We start from the raw sequence: 9,971 nt of genomic DNA on the forward strand, positions 1-9,971 counted from the left end.
AAACTGAAAACACTCAGTAATGTCAGAGCCAAAATCTGTGAAATAATTAGATTCACAAGACCCGAAAGTAAATTAACATAATAAGTAGCATAGTATTCTATAAGTCCAAGGACCACCCCCTTTTTCCCCCCAACTATTGTCTCATTATTTGACAAAAATTTGGGGGAATACTAGAAAACGGTCTGGCAGAAATTAGCTTTATATCAACATTCCTTATTATCTATGTTCAATGATGACCTCCAAATAGGTACAAGCTGTTGTTGTTCAGTAGTGTCAAACTCATTGTGACCCCACTTGGGGTTTTCTTAGCAAAGATATTTGGGTAGTTTTGCCGTTTCCTTCTCCAGCCCATTTTACAGATGAGGAACCTGAGGCAAAGGGAGTTAAATGGTCATATAAGGGTCATATAAGACTTCGATATAAAAGGCAATGTTAAACAAAAATCCCATCAGATTGTTTAAAATGACAAAAAATGGAAAATGACAGTTGTTGGAAGGAATTTGGGAGGACTGGCACACTCATGTAGCTGTGTTCTGAGAAACAGCTTAGTGACAAAAAAAGTCTCTAAAATGTATTCTCTTTGACCTCTTGATACTACTACTAAGCATGTCCTCCAAAGAGATCAACAAAAAGTGAAAGGACTCTTATGTACAAAAATATTTATAACAGTACTTTTGGATTTAGCAAAGAAGTAGAACAGTTGGGAAATAGGTGAACAAAAATACAAATTTTTTGATTTTATGGAATACTGCTGTGCCATAAGAAATGACAAAAGAGAAAAATTCAGAGAAACCTGAGAGTGTTTGTATGGATTGATGCCAACTAAAGTGAGCAGAATAATTTATGTGATAACTACAATGTAGTATAGAAATATAACTATGACAGACTTAAGAATGATCAATGCAGTGATTAATCAGGACTTCATAAAACAGATGATAAATCATGATTCTCACCAAGACATGAAAAACCAAGAGGTATAAAAAGAAAAGCATATTTTCAGACCCAGACAACAGAACACAAATGTTCTCATGTGTTCTATAGAGGGGTTGTTATTTTTCTTTGGAGAGGAGGGAGTTGGAAGAAAAATAAAAAAAAAAAGGAAGAAAAGAACATCAGTAAGCAGAAAAAAAAAAAGGAAGAAAGGAACACAGATACCCAGGGCAGATTGAAACCGCAATGTTAAATTTGAACTATAAAAAAATAAAAATAAAGTACAAAAATTGTACATAATAGAAAAAGGGCAAATTGTACACAATAAATATTCACAGTTGCATATATAATTCCTTTTTATTGTATTGTATTTTGAAATATTTAAATTTGTAATAAATTTAAACCATTTTTTCTCAAAAGATTACCTAAAAACTAGAGCTCACATTTATTCTTATTATTTTACATGTCAAGTTCCTTTGTACTGACCATTTTATGGTAATATCTTTATTTTAGAGTAGAAACATAGTATAAATACAGCCTTCAAGTCAGGAAGAGCTGAATTTAAGTAATACCACTGACAGAAAATGCCTGTATGATTCTGGGCAAGTCGTTCAACCTCTCACTCTTCCCAAGAAACCTGCTAAGATTAAATAGCATAGGAGACACATTGCTGGCAAATGTTCCCTCACTGGAAATTCCCATATCAATGAAATCATCATCTAGTTCAAAAGAAAACAGTTGTTATTTAATGTTAGACATGCTCAACCCTTTTCTTTCTGTTGTTGTAGATGTTTGATGTAACTGAAGGGGCTCTTGGAACTGTAAGTCCTACTCACAATTTTGAGCCCCCTCATTATGATGGCATTGAAGCCCTTACTATACAAGGAGACAATCTTTTCAGTGGATCCAGAGACAATGGAATAAAGAAGTGGGATTTGTCTCAAAAAGACCTTCTTCAGGTAATACAAGACCTTTGAATGCTGTGACAACTACAACTTCTGTGCACAATTTCTACATAAATGTCTTCTAAGGATCCTCTTAATCAGGGCTTATTATAACGAGGTTTTTACTCCATTTAGGCACAAAATATTCAATTAAAAGGAAGATGTGGTAAGCACTATGTAAATGTTAATTTGTTATTATTTTTGTCCATTAAATGATATTTTTCACACAAGTTGCTGTACAGCATAGTGTGGATATTTTTTTAACCCAAGTATATCTTGAGTTACAGTTTATCCCCATCAAATCTTACCTTTTAACATTCAACCCATAATTTTTATCCCACAAGGTATTTTTGAATCGTGATTCTGTTGTCCAACAGGGCAGCTTTCCCTTCCATTTTTGTGTCATCTGCAGAATCACCTGTTCCAACCCCCTCATTTTACAGTTGAGGAAATTGATACCCAGAGATTTTTTTTTAAAGAGTTGTTGCCAAAGATTATATACAGAGCCAGGATTTGGACTGAGGTTCTTTAACACAAAGTCTAACACTATTTCCACTACACCACAGTGTTTCTTGTTTGTCTAGGCAAATGAATCTTTGATGTTCTAGTGCATCAAGATTGAATGAATGCATTGCCAGAAACATGAGGAAACAGGCTGTAGTAGAAAAAAATTCTGTGTGACTTTTGGTAACACTTAGATTCTGAGAACCATCCTATTCATATGTAAAATGAAGAGGGTTAGGACTAGATGATTTGAAAATGACACAGAACTAGGAAGAAAGGCAGCACATTAGACTACAGAATGATAATCCAGAATGTTAATCCAAAGATGCCTTTGTGAGTAGGTTCAGATAGTAGGCTGAATAAAATGAATATCAATGTATAGAAATAGAAAATTCCATACTTAAAAAAATCATTTATACAACTAGAGAGTGCAGAAGATGATGCAACATGATCTTTTAAAATTTATTTTTTGTCTACATCTTTTATATTAACAGTATCTCTCAATGAAGAAACCATCGATGTAGATGGCAACTGTAACTCAAGAGTCTTAGTGGGTTGCTTGAAAGTAACTTGATCTTAAATGATATGCAATAACTACTGAGTCACGCTGCTGGGATGTTTCAGGGACTTATATAATTTGAACCCAGGTCTTCCTTACTCTGCAGCCAGGCCTCTATCCACTATGCAATACCACCTTAATAAAGTTCCTTCATTCAGAATAAGAGAAATTGTGGTCCCACTATCCTTTCTCCAAATTAGACCCTTCTGTATTGTGTTTGGTTTTGGATGCTTCGTTTTAAAGAAGACATTGACCAACTGGGATATGACTAAAGGGATGTTCTGTAACAATGCCACATGAACATCATTTGAAGTATTGGTATCTGGCAGATAAATGATTAATAAATGCCTGTTAACTGACTGATTGATTGAACTGGGGCTTTTCAGCTTGGAAAAGTAAGGACTTAATTGGGGAAATATTTGTCTTCAGATATTTGAGGGCATGTCTTATGGAAGACATATTTAAATGTTTTGCTTGGCTCAGGGGGTAGAACTAGGAGCAGTGGATAAAAGTTGAAGAGAGAAATTTAGGCTCTATCTCTTAACCCTTATAACTGTCTAAAAGTTGAATAGGCTACTTTGGGAGTTAATGAACTCCCAAATGAAAGTCTTTGTGTGTAAACTAGGTGACCATTTGTCATTGGTGTGATAGAGGGCATTCTTGCTCAGATATGATCTCTGAGATCACATCCTACTCTGAGAGTCTACATTTCTATAAGACCAATTACAGTCCTTCCAACCCTAAAATCTATGATCACATATTAAATAATTTTATTTAACATAGTATTAGTGATTGGGTTTCAAAAGAATTATTTCATCAAATAATAATGATTAATTAAGAATTCTTTTCTATAAGAATTTATTTCCTATTACTATTCTCAGCACCACAGAAAAAGGATTGGATTCTTATCAAATCATTCAAAGGGGAATATAGTCATTTATATTAGATAATGCCATGATATGTTTTGGTAGAGTAAAAAGGAATTGCTAATAGAATAAAAGGTATTTGCTAATAAAAAACAATATTTGCTGCCTGTGAATGGGGACATGTATGTGTATATATATATACACATATATGTACACACACACACGGTGTTGTTTCTCCAACTTTAAAGAAAAGTGGAAGCCAGATCTCTGGAGCCAGAGAACCTGAGTTCAGAAGGTACCTCTAACACTAGCTCTGTGACCTCTGTTAAGTCACTTAATTTCTCTGGACCTGGGTTTCTTCACTGGTAAAATAAGGGAATTGGACTAGATGGCCTCTGAAGTCTTTGAATATGTGATCTCATTAACCCGTTTTAGCTATAATCCCATATTTATGAACAAAGCATCATCTTACCTTCATCTTTGGAAAATATTACAAAAGATATAATTTTTCTTTTTATTCTTTAAAATATGAATTATTTCTACAAGAAGTTTAGACAAGTTTGAGCTACTCCATTTTAGTTATTTCTGTTATTTACACCTATTTTTTATATGAGAAGAGAAAGGTTGGGAAGGCTTCCATTTATTTTCTGGTCTCTCTTTTCCCTTCCCCTCTCCCCCCAGCAAGTTCCAAATGCACACAAGGATTGGGTGTGTGCCTTGGGCCTGGTTCCAGGCCATCCCATTCTGCTCAGTGGCTGCAGAGGAGGCATTTTGAAACTCTGGAGTGTGGATACATTTGTGCCAGTTGGAGAGATGAAGGGTCATGATAGTCCCATAAATGCCATTTGTGTCAATGCTACCCAGATTTTTACTGCAGCTGAGTAAGTCTGTTTCCTCTATGATTTTCTTTGTATTATTTATGTCTAATCCTCACAGACATTTTATTGTGTGTGTGTGTGTGTGTGTGTGTTTGTGTATATACATATATGTATATGCCTTCTCTCAAACCTAGAAAATTAATTTTTCCTAAAACTTATATAATCACTCTGATTTATGTTTTAAGATTTCCTTATAATATGTCATTTATGCTTGGGGGGATACTTTTTTTTTCTCATGTTAAATTGAAATAGTGTATATCATTTTTCTATTAAACATTTGTACTTTTCATTAATAGTTTTTCAGTCATTAATTTTATTTCTTGTAATTAAAAATGATTCAGAGATTGCTAATTTTTAAAGCCATTTTCTCACAGAAGATCATGGCCCTGCCACTTCTTTATATAAAGTGTCACTAGTCAGTCACATGTACATGGACAAGTCACTTAATCCTTCCTTGCCTGCTTCCTTACATTTGAAACAAGAATAGTAGTAGGTCTTCCTTATTACCTTATAGTATAAAATAAGACAGGATTTTTAGTAAGTGATTTTGAAATGAGTGTTAGACTCAATAATATAATTGTATTGTTGTTAATGTATTATTATTGGTTCCAGGCATGTGCTTTTATTGGTGTAGAGAACTTCTGGTAATGAAACTCCCTTCAACAATGTAGCAACTGATGTATAACTTATATTCTTAGAATTCTTAAGTTCTGTGGTATTGATAGGGTAAAGTGACCCAGCCTGTATGGGTTAGAGGTAGGATATAAATCCAAGTCTTCCTGATTCTAAGGACACTTCTGTATCCAATATAACATTCTGCTTCTCAATGACTAATCATTATCAATTATTAATAGATGGAATGAATAGAGGGAAGTAAGATTTGTCATGAACATTTGCTACAAGCACCTCCCCACATTATGTGACAGCCTTGTTCACTATTTATGCACTGTGCAGGAGACTGCACTGGAGAATTCAGGAGCTAATTTACTAATGTATTTACTTACGTAGGAGTCTATCCTAAGTGTAACAGTGCTTTAATGATTTTTCTGATGGGCTCATTTCAGAAATAACTTTAGCCATAACTTTATATCCTTTCCCTTTCTGTTGGATAACTCCTACATGTAAAAATTTGTTCTACTTATTCTTTTCTTATAAACTAACTGCCTCCCATCATTCCTGTTGTACCATAACATACTGTCTTTCTTCCTTTGTACTACTCATCTTGGCTAACAGTGCTGATTTTTGTTACCTTTTCAGAACCTTCGTGTTCCTCTCCCTTTTCCCCTGTCATTTTTGTTGGTTCACTTCAATGTACTAAAAGAAACCAAAGCTGGTTGGCATTTTGCTGGTTTGGTATATTTTCATCTGAATTCTGCTTTTGGCTTTTGTTTCTATGATTATTAAGAGCTTGTGCAGAGCTGAGCTTAACCTATTTTATGATATTTGGCAGCTATTGATATTAAAATCTTATAAAGGAAGATAGGAAATGATAGGCATAAAAGTGAAAATAAACCTAAAAATTGTTAACTCTGGAAAGATGGAGTTTCAAATTGCTGTAGTTACCATGTTTAGATTCTCAGCCTTACAGACAGATACTCTTGTTTCAGATCACGAATTGGACATGGCTACCAGTTCTAGTAAACACCAAAACTATCATTTGTTAATATACTACAGGAGCTATAAATGAGACTGGTCGGTATGTTGCAGTAATGACAGCACTAAACTTCCTAATGGAGTATGAAGACTGGAGTCCTATTTCCTTTACCTACCTGTGTGACCACAGGCAAATCATTTGACTACATTGGGCTTTCTATAAATAGATCAGATCTAGATAAAAATGAGATTAGATAATCACTTTCTAAAATTCTATGAAACATTATTAATAGTTCTGCTCGCATTTGCTTACAACCTCTTGACAACACTGTCAATTAATTTTTAATGTCATCATAAGATCAAACAAAAGGGGCATATTGGAGACTGATGGAAGAGTAATACCCAACAATAATTATTATGTCTATTTAATAACTTGTCTTAGGTGCTCATATTCACAACATCTCTCCTTTAAGAATACAGCCAAATTTTTTATTTCAAACTTTCCTTTTCCTAGGTCACTTGTTAGGTTTTATGTCAATGTTTAGGACTTCTGGTTGGCCTGTGTAGTTGTGCCATTTAATGCAAGTACAAACTCATGTTTACTTATTTTTTTGGATAATTTATTCTCTCTATCCACCACTTTCCCTACTCAGAAGATAACTTCCTTGAGAGCAAGAATTGTTTCATTTTGGTCTTTTTATCCCAATTCCTAGCACAAAGTAGACAATTATAAATATTTTTAAACACAATAATGATATTGTTGTAACACTTTTATGAGATCTTAAATTGATTTGAATTCAGCTTTTGCCAAATTTCTGATGTCCCCCAGCAACTGGTTATAACTTCACTTTGGTCTTTTTTTGAACAGATCAGTTAGGGGAATATAGCTGTGGAGATAACCCGCAGGTTTCCAGGACTATGCCAATAGAGTGCAAGTTATGTCAAGTCTTACCAAATACGGGAGACTTTAAATATATGACTAGTGATAAACTACTACATATCTGTTATGTGATGTTGTTATTTCTCTCATTATATATGTGTGTGTGTGTGTGTATGTGTGTGTGTGTGTGTGTGTGTGTGTGTGTGTGTACACATACATATATGTGTGTGTGTGTATATATATATATATACATATATATATGAAGACACATTTAAACAGACTGGTCATCAGATGACAGATAAATCATAACTCAATGGTTAGTTACTAAGGTGGGAGGATTTGCATTGCAGTCTTTGTGGAGAGGGTACTTATGCAGATAAAATCATATGTCTCTGAAGTATTGAAGGAATACAGCTTTCAAAAATAGTTGTAGAACAGTAATGATTTGGACCAATAGCTGATAAAAAGTTCTCAAGAATCAAATAGTCTTTTTTTTACCTGACTTTACTGTATGCATATATTTATTTTTTCATATTTTATTTCTCAGTGATCATACTGTGAGGATTTGGAAGGCACGCAGTTTGCAAGATGGTCAGATATCTGACATAGGAGACCCCAACGAAGATATTGCCGTTAATTAAACACAAATTTAGATAGCCATTAAATGGAAAACTGTGATAAAAGATAAGTAACATGTGTACTCTTTTATACGCTGTCTTATAATAGGCAAGCATTGCTAAATGAAATAAACTGGAAATGCATCTTAACTAAATTGCTAAATATAAATTGTATCTACTTCATGCAGTTCCACATACCCTGAACACAAAGACACACACACACAAATATATACCCTATTATGGATAAAATACTTATGTCTCACTTTAGTTGTGGCTTAATATTTATACCTCTATATAAAAAGGAACCTTGAAAATTCTTTGATCTGTATTTGCTTTCGTAATAATCATGATATAGGATTTGAAACTGGAATACAGTGCAAAACCCTTAACTTCTTTAAGCGTACTATTCACATGATTTTCGTATTATAATAGATTGGAAATGGTAATGAAATTATACTCCCTGATATCTATGGTGTTTCTTGAAATGCAATCTACCTTAATGTATTAACTAAGAATTCTAAATAACTGCTGTTGTTGTTAGCCTTTCCCCTTATTGATCAAAGTTGTATGGCTCTATTATCCTCTGTGCTCAGGATTGAAGTCTGTTAGATTGCTCCATTTTGTTCTTAGTACTGTTCATATCTTCTGTGATGAGAAACATCTTTATGTTCTATTAGAATCTGTTAGAATATAACAGAATATATTAATCATAAATATGTTAAACACTATGAAGTGTTTCCATTATCACCTCTTAATTTCATTTTATTTAACAACAAAATGTTCTTCCTTTTTATCTAATTTTTATATATTCTGCTAAATACATTTTAAATATACTACATTTTTGAACCTTGGCAGTTAAATAAGAAATATATCTGCAGTGGGAAAAGCTTTGTAAATAGGTGAAATGTAAAGAAAGATTACTCTCCATTGTGCCTGTATGAATTTTTAAATGTTATAGAATGGATAATGAAAAAGGATGTATAATTTTCCAAAGCCTTAGAATCTTAATTTGTAAATGCTGTCAATTTAAAATTTTATGTAAGTCAACATTTTAAAATGCTGTTTCCTTGTTTTGTTGTATGTGTTTTGCTGAAAATATTCTTGTAAATGAAAGCTTGGGCAGAACTTAAATAAACCTACCCATGTGAATTCTTTGTCTTTATTTAAGGCTTTCCAGTGGGTGTCTTCATGCCATGCTCCTGCATCTGGACTGCTCCCCAGCTCTGTTCCTGGAACCCTGTACTCTTGAGTTCTCCCTAACTAGTGTGACCCAAACCTATCAAGATGCTGCTTTCCAGCCATATTTGTTCCATGTAGATGACCCTCTTTCCTACTTATCTTCCCCTTTCCACCTCTAGCTTTGAAAATAATAGTCAAAACAACACCTCTATCACTGGTGTAATGAGCTAAATTTGAAATAACTGAGGAAACAAAAGGTTTGAGTTTCTGAGCATATCAATTTATGCCATACCGATTACCCAGCCCTCTTCAGCTTCACACTAGACCCCAAATACCCAGGGAGATAGATGTTTATGCATTAAAAACAAAGAACAGGATATAAACCAGAATACAAGATTAGGTAATCTGACTCCTAATTGGAGGAAAGATTAGGGGCTTTCTGGTTGGGAAGGAAATGAGTGAGTTTCAAGAGTTCCCATAATTGCATAGAAAGGGAACTGAGCTAGCTCTAGAATTGAGTCACAAGATGGAGTCAGTGTGCTTCACTCAGTTCATACACTGGAAAGATCATGTTAATCAATTGACTTATGGCTTTACCCACCATCCCTGTGACTTCATGGTCCAAAAACACCCCATCCCTTGCCACTTCTACCACTACTTGCCACTACTATATTTTGGCTTCCCTGATGTAAGCTCCTTAAAGTAGGGACTATCTTTATATTTGTATTTGTGTCCATAGGCACTTAGCCTAGTGCCTGGAACATAGTAAATACTTAGTGAATGCTTTTTCATTCATTCATTCATTCTTTATGTAAGGCAATACTCCTGTATCTGTATTAACGTACAAAAACATTAAAAAACAATATTTTTGTAGACGTTTATCAGCAAAGAGACAAATGGGAAGTCTATTTTTCCTCACCTGGAAGAAGGGACTTAAGGATCATGGGAATCAGAAACTATTCAGAATGGGGTAAACTTAGGAACTTTTGAGTATCCAAGGTGGGGGAGAAGGAGAAGGAAT

The 9,971-nt window shown here is 34.1% G+C and overlaps 1 protein-coding gene across 7 annotated transcripts in view; it reads left to right on the top strand.

Moving 5' to 3' along the window:
- The window catches only part of KIF21A (kinesin family member 21A), a 168,029-nt gene extending 159,096 nt beyond the window's left edge, over window positions 1-8,933 (top strand). For all 7 annotated transcript variants that reach the window (XM_036758758.1, XM_036758762.1, XM_036758759.1 and 4 more), the window contains 3 exons: window positions 1,719-1,889; window positions 4,485-4,684; window positions 7,702-8,933. In XM_036758758.1, coding sequence (XP_036614653.1) covers window positions 1,719-1,889; window positions 4,485-4,684; window positions 7,702-7,795 — 465 coding nt within the window. In that variant the 3' untranslated portion in view covers window positions 7,796-8,933. The remainder of the gene's footprint in view (window positions 1-1,718; window positions 1,890-4,484; window positions 4,685-7,701) is intronic.
- Window positions 8,934-9,971: the final 1,038 nt, after the last annotated feature.

This window comes from Trichosurus vulpecula, chromosome 5 (assembly GCF_011100635.1).
Source record: "Trichosurus vulpecula isolate mTriVul1 chromosome 5, mTriVul1.pri, whole genome shotgun sequence".
Lineage (NCBI taxonomy): Eukaryota > Metazoa > Chordata > Mammalia > Diprotodontia > Phalangeridae > Trichosurus > Trichosurus vulpecula.